Source organism: Falco cherrug, chromosome 4, assembly GCF_023634085.1.
Source record: "Falco cherrug isolate bFalChe1 chromosome 4, bFalChe1.pri, whole genome shotgun sequence".
Lineage (NCBI taxonomy): Eukaryota > Metazoa > Chordata > Aves > Falconiformes > Falconidae > Falco > Falco cherrug.
This window is the reverse complement of record NC_073700.1, coordinates 25,781,904-25,799,656: the sequence shown is the minus strand read 5'-3', so window position 1 is coordinate 25,799,656 and position 17,753 is coordinate 25,781,904. Positions and strand designations below refer to the sequence as shown.

General features: G+C 57.7%; 1 protein-coding gene across 1 annotated transcript in view; it reads left to right on the top strand.

Moving 5' to 3' along the window:
• CACNG3 (calcium voltage-gated channel auxiliary subunit gamma 3) overlaps positions 1 to 15,423 on the top strand; it is a 32,774-nt gene extending 17,351 nt beyond the window's left edge. Inside the window, exons 2-4 of the mRNA XM_055708846.1 lie at positions 10,394 to 10,477; positions 12,522 to 12,662; positions 13,940 to 15,423. Coding sequence (XP_055564821.1) covers positions 10,394 to 10,477; positions 12,522 to 12,662; positions 13,940 to 14,451 — 737 coding nt within the window. The 3' untranslated portion in view covers positions 14,452 to 15,423. The remainder of the gene's footprint in view (positions 1 to 10,393; positions 10,478 to 12,521; positions 12,663 to 13,939) is intronic.
• Positions 15,424 to 17,753: the final 2,330 nt, after the last annotated feature.

Below are 17,753 nucleotides of genomic sequence, written 5' to 3'. Positions count from 1 at the left end.
AAAATCTTTACTCTCAAACATGTCCCTGGCCGCTGTAAGGCCGGTGTCTGGCAGGTGGCTGTGGCTCGGGGAGCATTGGCTCCCTGCGGGGAAATGGGGGGATTTCTTCCCGTGGCTGCGGCTGCAGCCCTCTGGGCAGGGCAGGGCTCTGGGCAGTGGCAGGAAAAGCGGGGTTTGGGAGGGGGGTGGGATGGGAGCGGGTCCCCAGGGCTCTCCCCAGGGCGAGCACACCATGCCTCCGGACAGGTGTGTGAAACTGGAGTTTGACAGTGGGGTGAAGCTGGAGGCTGGACATGCCTGCTGAGCTCTGGTTGGGGGGTGCCAGCGCCCCCCTCCCCCCCACCATGCTCTGCCCATGGCTGAGGGTAATGTGGCCAATGGCATTTGCATCCTTCTGTCCTTGTCTGCAGCCCACGGGGGGGAAACAGTAACCTGGGGAAACATGAAGAGACCCCTGCGGAGAGCTTTCGGCTGCACCAGTTCTCAGCAGTGATGGGACGGGGGGAGGGAGGCTAACACGACCCTCCCTTCCCCCAGTGGGCACGGGGCTGCCCCCCTGCGGGGTGGATCCGCTTTCCCAATCCTGGTAGTGAAAAGCCTCGGGATCCAGGAATCTCGTGGGACTGAGCTGGCCACCCCTATTACTGATAGCCAAAGGTGAAGCTGGAAGGCAAACCCTTCCCAGAAACTCACCGGTTAATCCCAGTGAATCAGAAATGTTCGTTAAAGGGAGAGTGGGATCCTGCCCTGATGGCATCTACGCGGGGGGGATCCCGGTGCCTCTGGCACAGGGATGCTCAGCCCGGGCCTGGGCTCCCACTCCTGACCCGTCTCTTACCATCAGTGTCTCCAAACAGGCAAACAAACAAGAGATTATTATTTTTTCTAATTACTAGAATTGTATTAATTTAAACGGATAAACTCAATCAGTGAAGCTCATTAATTTCTAGCACATGGCTTATTTATGCTGATTCTGGCTGCTCCACCACTCATTTCACTATCATAGGAATGTCAATTACCTTTTAAAATAAAAATCAATGTTTATTCACTGTTAAAGATAAAACATGAAGTGGTTTCCTTAGACGTGCTGATGAGCACTCTCCTCCCCAGCCCGGGCCGAGGGCTCCCAGCGTTGGCAGCCAGCTTGCCCGTTGCTGTTGGCATGCCATGGAGGGGCCAGCAGTACATTGTGCGCTGTGCTCACCCTGACCACAGCACCCAGTGCCTTCCCACCCCGTCCTGGCCGGGAAAGCCTGGCATCTTCCTGGGAGACAGGTTTGCAGTGGGGCATTTCCCTGCCATGAGCACTCTGCCAGTGTGGAAGGATGGAGGGAGGAAGGAAACCCATGGGAGTGTGGGGGGAGACCCTGGAAGGAGCTCCAGTGCATTACCTGATTACTTTTATAATTGAGAAAAACAAAGCTAAACCCTTGAAGCAGAGCGCTAGAGATTACCCATCATTTTCAAACTTTTTTTCCTCTATTATTCAGAATTGTTTTGCTTTTCTGAACTGCCTTGTGTAGGTTGCGACAACCCCACAGATTCCAGAATGGGAGATGATGAGTCACTGTCAAAATGTAGATTTTTTTTTTTTTTTCCTTTTAGCAATGCTGAGGGAGTAAAGTCTCTCTGACACACACCGATCACTGGCACCTCACAGGCTAAAACTGGCAGAAGCTCCCAGTCCACCCATGGGTGTGAGCACCTGGGCTGCACCCACGGCTGCCCTGGTGTGTCCCCCGTGGGGATGCCCATCACAGGCAGCGTGGAGCTGGGTGCTGCTCCCCAAACCCGCTGAGCTGTCGGGGATGTGCGGGAGGCTCAGTTCTTGTGCTGCTGCGCGTGTGTTGAAGCGTGTGCTCGTGCTGGCCTCGGCGTCCAGCCGGCACCGGCACCACAGAGCCCACCTCTGCCACCTCCTCCCTGTTGTGCTCCTTCCATTTGACTTGGGTTTTTTCCACTGATGGTTGTTTTTTTTTTTTTACAACAGGAAAAAAGTCCTTCAGAAAAGGCATGTCTGTGTAGGTGACTCTGCTCAGACACAAACCACCACCGCAGAGAGGGGGAGTGAGTGTGAAGTAGAGATAGAGCCAGATTACGCTGGTACCCCAGTGGGAAGCTGGTGTGGGGCTGCTGGGGTGATGGGGATGTGCTGGGAGGAGAACTTGGTCTCAGGGAGGAGGATTTGTCCCACTGGCAGGTGGTGGGGAGCCCAGCACCCACCCCGAGGAGACTGCTGCTGCCTAGAGACACTAACACAGAGCAGGGGACTTTTTTTAAGTGAATGTGTGGATTTTGCCTTAATTGAGCTGCTCTCCAGTGGAGTTTAAGCAAACAGATGTATGTGTGAAGTGCTGACAGCTCATGGTCTGAGGGACTTGATGGTGCAGACAGGTCCCTCACGACTCCTCAGGGTTTCCCTGGCTCTGGGAGGTGAGGAGACCCCCTCCTCAGGCTGCGGGCACCCTCGGCTCCAGCAGCTCTTCCAGCTGAGTTGCTCTGAGCCGTGGGTCCGGCGTGTCGGTGGCTGTCCCACCGGCCCTCCCTGATGCTTTCTGAGCTGCTTGTGTTGTCTTTGAAACCAGGCTGTGTTGAAGACTTGGTGATGTGGGAGGTGACCAAGATGCTGGGGGTGGCCAGGACCCCTGGAGCCCTTCCCTGGCACACGGGACGGAGCTGCTCAGCACCAGCTGAGCCAAGCCCTGGGCGCTGGGGGATGGCCAGGTCTAATGTGAACCTGAAACCCTGGAGCTCTGCAGTCTCGCACCAGGGACCTTATGCAAAGAGCCTCAGGGTGCCTCGCAGAGCGTGAAGCTGGGGAAGGGAAGGCATACCGATGAATTTCTTTTCATCTCTCCAAGCATCTGGGAGGTGGGTGGGAGGTAAAAAAAGATGAGCCCTGAAGTTTTTAATTCCTTGGAGATATTTAGGTATCTTGCTCTTGTTACTCAAGAGAGTGCAGAGCCTGAGCATCTGAGGATGTGCTGCAGGCTCGTACCCCAGTGCTTGCCAGCTAAGCTTGGAGCTCTGGTTCTCCAATGAATATTAGTTTTCAGAGAACTTAAACCATAATGACCCCACCACTTCCTCCAAAGGGATTTGGCATCGCATGGTGCCTTTAGGAAAGTCATTACGCAAACCACAACTCGGGAAATAACTCACTTGAATTTATCAGGAGGTGCGGGGAGCTGAGGGCTGAAATGAGACCCTGCCCCAGGACTTCTGCTGAGCCAGCCAACGTGAGGGGAGAGACGAATTTTGCTCTCATTTAAGAACAGTGTTAGCTCATCTTCCCCAGCTGAGACTTAGTTTGCACACTGAGCAGTAACAACCAGAATAGTCCCTGGAAAACTGTTCCACTGGATGAAAAGTAATGAGATTTTAAAACCATAACTAGAGCTTTTTAGTCTTCTGGCTCTGTGGGTTGGGATCAATATTCTTAGCCATATTTCCACTATCATGAGACTTGTACTTCCCTTGCAATCCCCTCCCTGCTCCCCCCCAGCCCTCCCTGGGGAAAAGGACTTTGAGAGGAAAAAGACCTGAGATCAAATCAATTAATTGCCTTTGCATTCTCCAATAAACGCAGTGCAGAGTGTACGTACATTGAAATGCGAATGAACTCAAGCAGCAGCAACAAGACCTTGCTGAAATGAAGTGTTACCCTGTGTAAGGCAGCCCTTGTCCAGGGGAGAAGGGGGGACTTGCAGGGGGCAGGCGTTAGTCGTGTTATTTAATGCGCAGCTCAGGAATGCTCTGATCTGGTGGGGGTGAGAGGGATCGAAGAATCATACGGAGCGCAGGATGAAAAACAGCCCTGCGGGAAGGGAAGGGAAGAGATGCCTTTACAAAACCAGTGAATGCAAAATGTGCTATATGAGTTCATCTCTTCCAAATTAAATCCACTGTCACCTAAAAGGCAGGGCTTGCTGCAGCAAGCCTGAAGCCATGGGGCAGGGACACCCTGCAGGCACTGCATGGCTAATGGCCCCGCTGCCTTACAGGGCTTACACGTGGAAAATGCCCTGAAAGATCTGCCAGCTGGCGAGGGCTTCCCTCGCCTGGGGATGCTGGGGGTGCCCCTGGATTAAAGTGGGACCATTAAACTGAGAGCTTAAACCGAAGCTCACTGAGACCGGTGCAGGGTGCAGATGGGTGCTGCTCTGCTACTGGCCAAGGGTTTGCCGGGGGCTGCCTCCGCAGCTGCGGGAGTGGCAGGAGCTGCTCGGTGCTCAGCGACGTGGCGGAGGTTTTAACCCAACCTGGGCAAGGAGCACGGTGCTGCGCTGCACACCAAGTGTTTGAAGGACTCGTATGTCCTGGCTGGGCAGTCCCGCATGCCATGAGCCCCCTGCAGCTGGGGGCATGGCTCAGCCCTGGCGCTCCGCATCCCGCCTGTTGATGCTACTGCTCTGTTGGCTGACTTATTCAAAGCGCCAGCCCTCCAGAGCCATGCCTCTCTTCCCCGGGCATGGCCGCAGCGATTTCCACTGCTAGTGGCTCTGCACTGCCCTGGGGGCTGGCAGCAGCGTTGGCCGTGGGAAAGCACCGGGGTGGCAGTGTGTTGTGCAGCTGCGGGTGCTCCTCTAGGGAAGAAAGAAGGAAAGTGAAATGGAAGGGCCGGGATGGAAGGGCCGGGTAACGTGACAAAGGATTATCTTGCAGGCTTTGCAGCTGGCACTTGTCCAGCTGCTTCAGACCGTTGTGTCTGTGGCTTCTTGCCGGTGCCTGTTGGCTGGGCACTGTCCCTGCCGGTTTGTGCTTCGGGGGGAGCCCAGAGTGTGCGCTCGCGTGGGGAGACTGAGTGCGCTGGCAGCCGTGCGTTCTCAAGCAGGACCCTGCTGGAGGAGGGGGTGGGCAGGCCTGGTGCCTCAGTACAGAAAAAGGCGGAGGAAGAAGCTGTCCTGTGCCAGGGGGGGTGAGCAGAGGCAGCGCCGGCTGACCAGGGCTCCTCCGCACAGCTCTGCTTCCCAGCCGGGAGGCTCTGGAATGGGGCTGCACGAGCTGCTGTGAGCAGAGCTGGCTGCTGCCGTGCTGGGCTCCGGGCAGGGAAGTGCAGTGATAAGCCAAGTTGGCTAATCAAGATTCACACTAATAGGGAGAGAAAATTACCCAGATCTACCACAGAGACAGCTGAGCGGGGAATGAATAACCGCAGCAGCACACTGCCTTTGCTGGTGCTCTCCTGGCCAGCAGATGAATTAAACCCAAGGTGATGTGACTCATGCACGCGGCGCAGAGTCACGTTGCAGCCATGGGTATCAGCTGGGGAAATTACTCTCGAACAGCTGGGATGTGGCAAAACCAGCAGCCACCAGCAGCCCCCAGCATCCCGGCGTGCTCCCTGCTGGCAGGAGGTCTCCTTCCTCCTCTGAAGGGAGAGGAGCCTGACCACCGGGAGCAAAGCAGTTGGTGACCTGGGGGGAGGCAGCAGACTCCCAGCAATACGGCACGAGCTGCACTGGGTGCTGGTGCTTCCCACGTGGCTGGATGCTGGCAAGGGGCACGGTGCTGCCCAGGCGAGGCGCTGGCAGGGGCTGCGGCTGTGAGTGCCTGGAGCAAGCAGCTGAGCCTGCACCCGACTCAGGACAGCATCCCAGTGAGTCCCACGCTGGCCAGTGGCCAGTCCTCCCCACACAGCCAGCCCCAGCACCCAGCAAGGCTCGAGCCCCGGGAGCAGGGGGCATCCCGTGCCTGAGCTCGCAGCCACGGCCTCAGTTCTGGCAGGGGGTCGGGGGTGGCCAGGGAGCAGGTCCAGCATTACCTCTGCCTTGAGTCCTTGCTAAGAAAAGGTGGGCAGAGGAAGGAGCTTGAGAGCCTGAGGACACCGACAAACCCTGCTGCCTCTGTGCCCATGGTGTTGTAATGGCACCCTTACCAGGGCCCAGTTGCAAAGCTGGGAGAGGAAAGCCCAGAGTTGCATCTGCCGTCACCAGGGGATGGGGACCAGGTAGCTGAGGATGTGCTGGCTGCTCCAGGGCGATGAGCCCCCAGCCAGGGCCAGGAGCGGCCACCCCATCCTTTCCTGGAGCCCTTTCCAGCCGCACCTCCCCAGGGCAGGGCTCCGTCCTCAGGGAGTGTTTTTGGGGGTCGCAGGGGGCTTCTTGTGATTTAAGCCCTGTTGTGGTATTTGTTTGGAGGCTGGGAAGTTGTGTGTCAGGTGACTCAGCGGTTGCCATGGCAATGAGCATCGGTTAATGAACAGAGGGAGTAAAGGAGCCAAAATAAATGTCAGGGTGTGAAATAGATGCTGTGGAGCTGGGCAGCGCAGGCAGGCAGCAGGGCTGCCCCCGACCCGTGGGGTGGCGGTGGTGCTGCCTTGCCTGTCCCTGCTCGGGCTGGGGCTCCCTTTGCCTTGCGGGGGGCAGGTTTTGTTAAACCCCTGCACATTGCAGGGCGAAGGGCTGGCGAGCAGGGAGCATGGTGAGCCCCGGCTGTGCTGCCTCTCAACGTGCAGCCCCCAGCCCCTCCAGGGCATGTGTGGGTTGTCCTTGTCCCCTGGCACCAGGCAGCCGGAACTTGGTGTTGGGTCCTGCAGCAGCAATGCTGAGCAAAGGTTTTGCCCCTGCCCTGAGAAAGTCACTTTAGTTTTTATTTTTTAATTTCTCCTCCCATTTCTATTGCAAAGGAGGCATTTGGGTGGGACAGGCAGGGCTGGGGGAAGAGAGGGGTTACAGGTGCCCGTGGGGCTGCGCAGATGTGTGTGGTCTTGGCAGCAGGAGGGCGGGGATGAGTTTTGCACGCTGAGTGAGCAACGTGCCTGCGCAGCAGCAGGCGTTTACACCCAAACAGGGTATTCCCTGCGCTTCCAGGTGCCTCCTGCTCCATGGCTTGCCCTCCTCCCTCACACACAGATTTACCTTAGACATTGGTATGCCAGAAGTGAGGCCCCTGGGGGTCCTAGCTCATCCAGCTGTTGCTCAGGGCAGGGGGGTGCTGGTCCCCCCAGCCCAGCACTGGGTTTTGGTGGGGGCTCAGCAGCACACAGAGCCTCTGAGAACTTCAAAGAGATTGAGCCCAAGGAAATTAGTGTTCTCATCTGCATGCTGTGCAGATGGGCTGACTCAGCCTCTAAACTCCTTTCCCACGTGGCACCAAGGGAAAGTTTCCTCTCACTAATCAGATAAGGAACTGGCCCTGAGACCCTGCCTAGGAGGCTGCTGGGAGGGAGATGCTCCTGCGCTGGCCGGTGTCAGTGCCTCTGGAGAAGCTTTTGCAAAGTCCCACACGCTGCACGGGTGTCCCTTGCTGACAGCAGCTTTGCAGCCATTAAAAGCTGGAGAGGGCAGGGCTGTCCCACTGGTGCAGGTGGGCGCTCGGAGGCAGAGCGAGGGACTGAGGTGGGCAGCAACCGGCTGGGAACAGAGACCTCAGTGGTGGCCCGGGAGTGACAGCAGTGGGTGAGACTGGAGAGTTGTCCGGGGGACCAGGCACACACCAGCTTTGCGCGTCCTTCTGGGTCCGTCGGGGTGCAGGGTGTTTTGGGGTGCTGCAGCTTAGCGCAGTCCTACCTGGCAGCATGTGCCTGCTGGCTGGAGAGCAGAGGGACAAATGTAGGGGACGGCTCCGGGATGCTTGGGGCAGGGCCCTGACAGGCTCAGGGAGAAGGTCAGAGAAGGCAGGTAGAAACCCAAAAGGTGAGAGGAGGAGGAGGAGGATGGGGGCTGTGCTGTACAGCTGCTGTCCTCACCATGCCCAGTGCCTCCCCAGCCCCATGTGTGGCACCCATTTTCAGCCTCTCCATCACCTGCAGTTCCCAAAGCAACGGGAGCAGGCAGTTCTCTCTTGGATGCCGAGTCTCCCTCTTGGATGACAGCTTGCCACCTCCTGAGCTTCATCTCCAGGCTTTAATTGATGCCTGTCACAATGCTCGGCTCCCCCGAGTGCATAGCCAGAGTGCAGCCTGATAGTGTGCCGCTGTGCGGGATGCCAAGGGGGACACCGTGCGCGTTGCCTTCTCTTGCCTGGAGCCCTGTCTCCTGGTGACACATCCTTTCTGATCCTCTTGGAGAGGGGACAGAGCCAGTGTGACCTGACTGCGAGCTCCAGCACTGGTGTTGTGAGGGGGCTGCCCTGGCTCTAGGGAGACGCTGCAGGAATTCCTCCCACCTCACTTGCTGCTCCAGAGAAGACGCGCTCTGTGCCTCAGTTTCCCCATTTATAACATCAAGGACAGCATTAGTTGACACCGCAGAGGAAGCATCATGCATACTCTTGCATTAGTGTTTGCTGCTTGCTTTGGACAAGACAGCTCTGAATCCTGCAGGCAGAAGCAGCTGCTGCTGCCCCAGGCCCTGAGGAGCCGTGTTCCCGTCCAGCACCGTGGCACGAGCCGAGCTCTGAGCCATCCAGCAGATATCGAGTGCAGCGCTCGGTGACTTGGCGGGCTGCCATGAGGAGCAGGCTCGCAGCGTCCGTGGGAGGTGATGGGCTGCATCCATCACAACAAATCTATAAGCGCAACTGGGCATAGCCAGGATTTTTTTTATTATTTTTTAATGCCTTTAATTTTTTCTGCCTCTCCATCAGTAGCATGCAGACCAGGCTGCTGGGGCGGGTGGATAGATGAGCAGAAGAGGCGAGAGCCTGTTCACAGCCCGTCCTTCCCCCAGGCTGTCCCATAAACGTGTCTGAGCCATAAGGCTCTCCCCCACTGTGGACATGGCTGCGCTGCCCCGTTCTGCCCCATGTCCACGCCCTGCAGCACGTAACAGTCCTCAGTACATCACCTGCCTGAGCCTGACTCGTCCTTGGCTTTTTCCTCTCGTGGCACAACTGCACAGCTTTGGCACAGGAGAGAGCTGAGGCCGAAAGTGCAGTGAGGAGAAAGCCAAAGCAAACAGGCAGGCGATTAAAGGTGAAATGCATTTGTTTTGCTTCAGAGGCAGGAGTGCTGTTGGGGGGAAGCCACAGAAAAAGAGCCTTTTTTTCCCCAAATGCTAAGTGGGAGGCCAGCAGATGCCAGAGCATCTGCCTCTTTCCCCAGGCCTTCCAGGTGGCATTGCCAGTGCCCGCTGCGGTGGGGCTGCTCCCCACTCCCTATCATGCCGTGGGGACCCCTGTGCCGGTGGGGGAAGGCGGCAGGCGCGGAGCGGCCGGGGGCTCCCGGCAGGACTGTGCAGTGGGGCAGGTGGCCCACCTGCCCATGCCGAGCTCGGCTGTGATGCCCACCCGCGGCACTGGGTGCTTCTCCACAGTCGTGCCTGGGTGCCCACCTGTGTGTGCACGCTGCGGGGGACGCCTGAGAGCAGAGCGGGGTGCGGGCGGCTCATGGGGAGGACTCTGGCCTCTGCCCCAGGCGCGGAGCAGGGCTGTGAGGTGGCAGGAAAGGGTAAGCAAGCTCGGAACTTTTTATAGTCATTTAAATGAACTCATCTGTGCCTCCAAAAAAATCGCATCTCGGAAGTTAAGCTGTGGGCCAGATGTTACTTCAGGAGATGTGCTGAGGATCCTTCTCTGTGCGGCAGCCTGTGCCCTGCGTTTGTAGGTCAGCAGTGAATCAGTGCTCTTCTGCACAGCTGAGGGGCTGGGGCAGGGAAGCTGAACTGGGGGGACTGGGCTGGTGTCTCAGTGCTGTGCAGACCCGGGGTGGGGGCTCTGCTGAAGCCACCACTGAGCCCAGTACCACTGTCATCCCCCGCAGCAGGAACATGATGTGGATGTGGATGACCTGATGTCCCAGCACAAGCCCTGGGCTGCAGTCGCGGAGCGTTTTCCCTGGTGCATCCGAATAAGGTGTTGCTGGGACCTGAAGGCCGGGAGGTTTATTTACAGCTGCATCGATTCTCTGTCAAAACTGATGACCCGGGTTTGCCTGGGTGGGTGGGTGCTGGGCGCTCCTGAGCCCCTGCCCTGCTTCTCCTCCCCTTCGCTGGAGAGAGCAGGGGCCAGGCGAGCCTTGCTGTGCCCACGGGTGCACCCAAGGGGGAGGCTCAGCCACAGCCGTGCAGAGGCGATGTGGTGCTGAGCAGCGCTGAGCTGCCGGCAGGTCCTGGCAGCACCGTGTGGATGCAGAGTGGGGTGGGAGCTGCGCCGTGGAGAGGCTCTGCCCATGGCTGCCGTGGGGTTCTGGGGGGAGCAGGGCAGCTTGGGCATCTCCCCCCAGCTCAGCAGTGGTGTTAATGACAGGGCTTAGGTAGAGAGAGAAATGTGCAGCCTCACCAGAGGCCGCCAGCAGTGCTTGGAGGGTGCAGAAGCAGCCAGGGACTAAACTGTCCCCGGGGAGCAAGGGCAGCATTTGGGTCGCTGGCAGCCCCAAGCTGAGCGCTGCCCACGTGGCTCCTGGGTGGCTGCCGCGCCGGCCCCGTGCAGCACATCCAGCAGCGCTCCTGCCAGCGTGGAGGTTTCTTCCTTCTGCAGAGGTCTCAAGGTTTCCTGGCTTGTGTCTCCCCAGGAACGTTCCGAGGAGTGTGCAAGAAAATCGACCACTTCCCTGAGGATGCAGATTACGAGCAAGACACGGCCGAGTATCTCCTCCGTGAGTCTCCTTTCCCATGGTGCGGTGGAGCTGTGCCCGCATCCTGGGGACTCCCTTGCCCTGCGCTGGCACCCACCTCCCCATCTCCCAGAGCTGCACCCAGCAAGTCCCCCACACCTGCTGGCAGGAGGCTGTTGGGTCACAGCCCCCAGCTCCCCACTCAGCAGCACTGACCCTCCGGGTTACCCGAGCGTGGCCACGTCACGCCGCAGTAGCAGTGTTAATGGCACATTTGTCTGGCACTTGCTGTCCCCGCAGCTGGTCCCAGCAGCTGCTGCACAGCCTGAGTTTGTCAGGGTGCAAGAGCTGCCGGGGACTGGGACCCCACAGGTCCGTGGTGCAGCAGCACAGGGATGCTGTGCTTCTGCTGGTCTCCCTGTTCCCCAAGTCTCCGCAGCCAGGCTGGATTTGCTGTCACTCACCGGGAGAGCACAATGAGCATCTGTTGCGCGCTCTGCCAGCAGCAGCCAAGTGCAGGGAGACAGAGTGAAAATAGGGCTGGCGGCTCTCCTGGGAAGAGCATGGTCTCCTGTGGTGGGGGCCAGCAGGGCCTCGGGGCAGAACCCGTGAGGTTTTTACCCCCATCCACGAGCGAGCGCTGCGGCACCGAGGTGCAGGTCGTCAGAGGCTGGACACAAATGATGTGCACCCTGCCATGCAAAGCAGCATGGATGTGCGCTGCCCCACACGTCAGCAAACACACGCATGTGTGACAGACTGCAAAGCGTGCACGGCAAAGGGTTCATTTGAACAGCTAAATTTCTGAGCAAGTAAGAACATGAGGTGGCAGGGGCACATGGCAGCCTCGGAGGTGTTGGCATCTCTGGGCAATCCCTGAGCTGCTGGGGCTGGGGGGAGTCCCCGGGGGCAAAGTGACCCCCAGCACCCATCGCCTCATGCTCAGCCCCGACCCCAGCACCGGGCAGCAGCCCCTGCCTGACGCAGCTGCTGCTCCTTCTTGCTCTGAACTCCCGTTTCCTAACTCTGCAGGGAGCCGTCAGCTCTGCTCACCCGTCTAAGAGGGGAACGTGTTTAATGGAATTGGTTTGCAATTTTAGTAGATTAGCGTTTTAAGTTCTTCTCCCACCCCCTCCCACATTTAAAATGAAAAGACTTTTTTAAAGTCCCCAGAATGGCATTTTAATGGGGCTTCTCTGTATTTCTGTGCTTTTTATAAAGGCCCTAAGAGAGAGGGTGAGAGCCCAAACCAAGGCACAGTGTATTTTGGGTGCAGCAGGTAGTGATTTGCTGCATTAATTACACTTCACTGTCATTTTGGAAGCTGAACTTCTGAAAGGCCATGTAGAAAGACCCTTCTGGGTGTAGTGCTCGGCTGGTGACACCTGAGCATGCAGAGACGGGCACTGCCCAAGCTAATCCCGCTGGGGATGGAGCCCAGCACTGGGGCCACGGCGTCACACATGGTGGGCTCTGGCTCGTGGGCATTGTGTGCATTTTGATAATGTGCCTCCCCTACAGCAGGAAACAACTTTTCATTGAGCTTGGGGTGTGTTTGCTTGTGAATTCTTGTCTTGCAAAGCAGCCACAGTAGTCTGGGAGCCCAAGGGACAGGATCCTGATCCTCATGGTTGGCAGTGCTGTTCCTCGCCAGCCCAGTGAGATCTGGGGGGTTCTGCAATCCCAGGCTCCAGAGTCACATCTGTAGCCAAAACCCGTGGGTGGTGTGTTTGGTGATGGGAAGGTAAATTGCTAGTGCTGACTGTGTGACAAGACTGGAAGAAATAATTCCTTGAAATAACCTAGAAGAAAAAAAATAAATTTGGGGTTTAAGCTGTTTTTTTGACGGGAAGACCTGAACCACAGGGTTTGCAGGGCTGATGCTGGGCTCCAGAGCAAGCTTAGGGACAAGCAGGGGATCCATAGTGGGGACCGGTGCTGGGTCTCCCCCATCCCTCGTGGCAGCAACCAAGCATAGCATTGCAACAATCCTTTCCGAGCATTGGCATTGGGGCGAGGAGGTGCTGGCAGCCCCGCTGCCAGAGCGGTGCTGGGGACTGACCGTGCCTTTCTCCCTGTCCTGCAGGTGCGGTGAGAGCATCCAGCATCTTCCCCATCCTCAGCGTGGGTCTGCTGTTCTTCGGGGGCCTGTGCGTGGCAGCCAGCGAGTTCTACAAGAGCAAACACAACGTCATCCTCAGCGCCGGCATCTTCTTCGTCTCTGCAGGTAGGGGCTGCCCAGCGGGGCTGGGAGCGGGGCAGCTCTCCCGGAGTGCTGGAGGCTGGGGGGACACAGGGTTGCTGGAGACGGGTTGTGGGTCCTCCCCAGCTGTCAGCACAGGGATTCTGGGGTTTCTGAGCTGTCCTAACCCAGTGGAAAAATCCTCATCACAGGGAAAAACCAGCAGACGTTTCTGGCAAGCGGTCACTGTGCTACACAGCACTTCAGGCATCCATCCTGCTCTGCCCCAAGCACCCTCTCTGCGGGTGCTGCAGCCCAGGAGGGGCCCACGGAGTGCAGCCGTCCCTGGGGCAGGTTCTGGGGGGCTCTGCCCTCCCCCACTGCCAAGCAGCGGGTCACAGGGCCAGGTGAGGGCAGCTGTGGTGCTGGCAGAGGGGCTGCCACAGTTCTGCAAGGGAAATTGTTCTCTCCTGAAAGGCTGTTCCTTCTGGATTACTCATTTCTCTGTGCACTGTTCCCCAGCGCTTCCACTGATTATCGTATGACAATGTCTTTGTCTCAAGAAACTGCTCTATTTTGTGTTTTTCTTCTCCCCACAAAGAGACAAATTACTCTCCCTCCTTTGGCTGGCAGGAGCTGCTGATGCAGATGAGAAAACAACAGAAAGAACATAATCGATTCATTAAGTAAATCCAGGAATACATCAGCCGCTCCCCAGCCTTGCAGCACAGCCCCACGACACTGCTGGCAGTGCAAAAACTGCCCAGATCCCAAATAAAGCCTCCAGGCTCCATCAGAAACCAAGAGAGATGGAGCCATTCTGGCTTCCCTGTGCTCCCAGGGCCATGGCAAGCCGGGGTCTGCACTGGAGCGATCCCCTCGATGCCCCACGGGTTGGCTCTGCTCTGGCCACAGCACCAGTGCCCGGCACCGGTCCGTTGCTCGGCGAACAGCTCTGCCAAGCAAAACCAGCTTTTAAAATGTCCCTTTTCTAAACAAAATAGTGGTTGTTCCTCCTGCCCCTCCAGTCTACTTGAATATACAGGGATGCCGGGTGTATGTGGATATATATGTATCCTGGGGATGGCAGCAAAGGTCAGTGAGGGGGTTTGGCCCCGGTGTGCTGGCAGAGGGGTTGGTGCCCAATGGAGATGAGGATGTAGCCATGGTCCCCTGCATGGGGACCATGCATGACGCAGGTCATGGTGGGTAGAAGGGCTGAGCTCCTTCCCTCCTGCTGGGAGGGGACTGGGGTGCTGCTGTCCCCCTGTCTCTCTCCTACCACTCAAGCAAGCGTCTCTCCCTCTCATCCTCCCCTGAAGGTCTCAGCAACATCATCGGGATTATAGTCTACATCTCGGCCAACGCAGGGGACCCAGGGCAGAGCGATTCCAAGAAGAGCTACTCCTACGGCTGGTCCTTCTACTTCGGAGCCCTGTCCTTCATCATCGCCGAGATGGTGGGGGTGATCGCCGTGCACATGTACATCGAGAAGCACCGCCAGATCCGTGCCAAGTCCCACTCGGAGCTGCTGAAGAAGTCGGCCTTCACCCGCTTACCCCCCTACAGGTACCGCTTCCGCCGGCGGTCGAGCTCCCGCTCCACCGAGCCCCGGTCCCGGGACATGTCGCCCGTCAGCAAGGGGTTCAGCGCCATCCCCTCCACCGACATCTCCATGTTCACCCTCTCCAGGGATCCCTCCAAGGTCACCATGGGGACACTGCTCAACTCGGAGCGGGACCACGGTTTTTTACAGGTCCATAACTCCATCCCCAAAGAGTTCAAGGAGTCTTTGCACAACAACCCGGCCAACAGACGAACCACGCCAGTCTGAGGCAGGCAGGGGCGTTCTGTCAGGCTGCATGGCATCATCCTCGTGACGGTGTAACCCGTGAAATCCCGTTTTTAAGGACAAACACAGATGGCTCCCCGTGCCCCTACCCACAGGGCTGGTTTTTCACTCCTGAAATGCCACTGGCCAGGCCAGGCCACTGTGCCCACGGTGGGACCGGGACCTTCACGTCCCTCCCTCCCTCCCCGGTGGGGAGGGGCCGGGGGCTGCACCGAGACCCTGGCCGTGGCACCCCTGCGGACTGAGCGGGGCTTCCAACACCACCCGGGACAGTGGCTTCCCGAGGTCTCCATCATTAATGTTGATCATAATCGCAGTGTTACCTTAGCTGTATGTCCCATGGAAATGCTGGCGATAGCCCTGTCTGTGAGAATCCTTAATCTGGTAGTTACATTTAAGCGAAATTGCCTGGAAGTCTGGAGTTTGAAGCACTGGGTCGGTGCCGTAGCGAGTACTCGTGTTACGAAACCCCTTTCTCTGTCGTGGTGGATGGAGTGCTCGGGCTGGGTTTCTCTATGGCGTTTCGTGCATGCATTAAATAGCTTGGAATTCAATTTTGTCATGTCGGGTTGGAAGAAACATCCTTTTGCAACTTTCTGTGGTCTTGAAAGGGCTTCTTTCTTTCCTTCTTTCTTTCCTTTTTTCTTCCTTTGGTGCATTCAGGCCATGAAAGGACTCAGGAGCAGAATTCCTCCAATGACTGGTAGCAATTAGCCAGCATTTAATTAACCTCTAATGTTGCAAGATAATGAATTAATTCCCTAAAATTAATACACACGCAGTCACAAATAACTGTCTGGGCACAACCAAGGAGGCAACGCTTGACCTGGTGGTACTGAAGGAGGAGCTGGGTTGATGTCTGGGCCGCCGGCCGCAGGCTGCGTGCGGATGGTGTATGATTCTATAACGGCTGGGAGATCGGTAAGAAAAATAACAATAAAATTGTCCAGTTTGGCAAGCAAGTTACTTGGCTGAACCGGTTGCGCTGACCCTGCTGCGGGCAGCTGGAAAACTGCGCGCTGCATCCCATGGGCATCCCAGGGCTGCTTGGGGTGCCCCGGGTCGGTGCCCCCTGACTGCAGGGGGTCTGAGGGAGCCCCACAGCCCCCATCCTGCTCCCCTGCTCCATGTGGTGCTGCCCTGGTTTGCATAGCGGGGTGGCCGCTGAGATGCGGGTGCAGAGGCTGCTGTGAGCTGGGGGAGCGTGTGCCACCCCCTGGAGCTGGGCGCCGAAGTGGTGGGCGCTGCAAGGAGAGCAGCTCCAAAAACCATTTCCCCCAAAAGATGCTGCAGTGGGGTGACAACCCCTCGCAGGGGGCAGCGGCAGCGAGACCCCTCTCCCAGGGGAATGCCAGGTTGGGAGCAAAGACCCCCAGGGGAGTGCCTGCCCCGGGTGTTTGCCTGCGGGGTGTCAGCACGTGCCCGTTCCCCCCCCCCAAGTGCCGAGCTGCCTTCTCTCGCTGGAGCAGAGCTGGGCTGGACGGAGGTGGGTTTGAAGCCGTCAGTCTTACAATTTGAGGTGTCGCTTCACTGAAATCTTACTTAACTTCTGACAAAAGGGACGGATTCCATGGAGTGCCTGGGGGTCATTAGGAGCTGCAGGTAATTTGGGGCCGGAGCCCTTGTTTACTCCCACTCTCTGCAGAGCAACATCTGGCGCCTGATGTGGGTTTCTTTGAGTGACCTCCCTGGGTCTCCCGTCCAAAACCAGAGCATGGCTGGTCGCAGGGCATGTCCTGATCCTTCCCGGGAATACCGGGCAGGTCGCTGTGGGAGGGAAATCTCCCCCGGAGCCCCTTGGACAGCCAGCGAGGGCCATCGGCCCCTCTGGCAGGTCTTGCCTGCAGACCTTGTGCAGGTTCCTCATCTCCATTACCGTTTATTTGCTGCTATTGTAAAAGGGGGTTGTGTGAGAGCGATTCAGATGCTAATTAGACCTCTTAATTGCCATCGTTGCTGTATTAGAAACAGTCAAGGAAGTGTAACACTCTGATCTTAGGGAAATATTTTAAAACAAAGTAGTGAAAGGACTGGCAGTGTAAAATATGGAATAAGCTGCATTTTAACTTACCTGGCGCGTGGCAGTCGGTCTCGCCAGGGCTCCTGCCCAGCTCCCTCCCGGGGCTCACCCTGCAAAAATCAGCCTTGAGCAGACACAGGGTTTGCTTACTTAATGTATTAATGCACACCAGAGCTCTGCCTGTCCTTGGCAAAGATCTGGAATTAAATCCCTATGGATGACTGCTCTGGCAGTCTTGCCGGGAGATTTGTGTGCCCCCAGCCCCGCGGGAGGGGAGCAGTGGGAGCCTGGCCTGGGGCTGATGGTGCCAGCCGGACAGGGGGACGGAGGGATGGATGCTCGGACAGGGGGATGGAGGGGCGGATGCTCGGTGGGGAAACTGTTGGGCTGGCTGCCGGGATCGATGCGAGCGGGGCAGCACTTTTAAGCAGTTCATTAGAGACTCTGATCATGAAAGCCACACCGAGACCTTCGTTTACCGTCCCCCCGTGGTGGCAGCGCTGGCCGCAGCAGTGGTGACCCTGGGAGCAGTTATGGTGCCGCAGGCAGTAGCCTTGCTGCGGCTGCTCCGACTGTGCTGGGCAGCCCCCGCCCGGAGCATGGCCGCTGTGGTGGTGTGACAGCCCTGCCCGGCTGCAGGGGCATCACCAGCCTCTAGTATTTACACACACACATGCTTTGTGGCTTAAAGGAAAGATGGCTTGGGTTTTTTTTAGAATTCAGTCTCCAGAAAGCAGGCTCTGGCTGAGTCCCTGGCTGTTGCAGGTAAGGAACCCTTTTTGCCTCTATCAGGCAAAACAAAGTGCATGAACCGGGTACATCTCTTAATTAAAACCAAACCCCACGACAGCAGCAGCAAAGCCGTGCAGGAGGCCCCTTTCCGGGTGGTGGCTTTGCCCCGGAGCAGCATGGTGCCCGGCGTGGTTGGAGCCCCTCTTGGCAGGAGGGGCGGCTGTCCCGGCACAGGGCTGGCTTCTGGCGCTGGGGACTCGTAGTGCCCAGGAAGGTGCCTGACCAGCTCCTGCAGCATGGCAGGCATTGATCATGTAACTGGAAGTGTTGTTATCACTACCAGTATGGCCATCACTGTATGGTTATTACCACTGCAGCAGAGAATTGGAGCAACCATTTGCCTGCGCCAGGATCCTGCGGTGCCGCAGCCTGGGCACACGCAGGGCGCTCGGAGCCTTCAGGTGTCCTTAAAGCCAGTCAGGGCAGTTTGTCATGCCACTGTTTTTCATGAGAGCCAGAGAGACAGGGGATG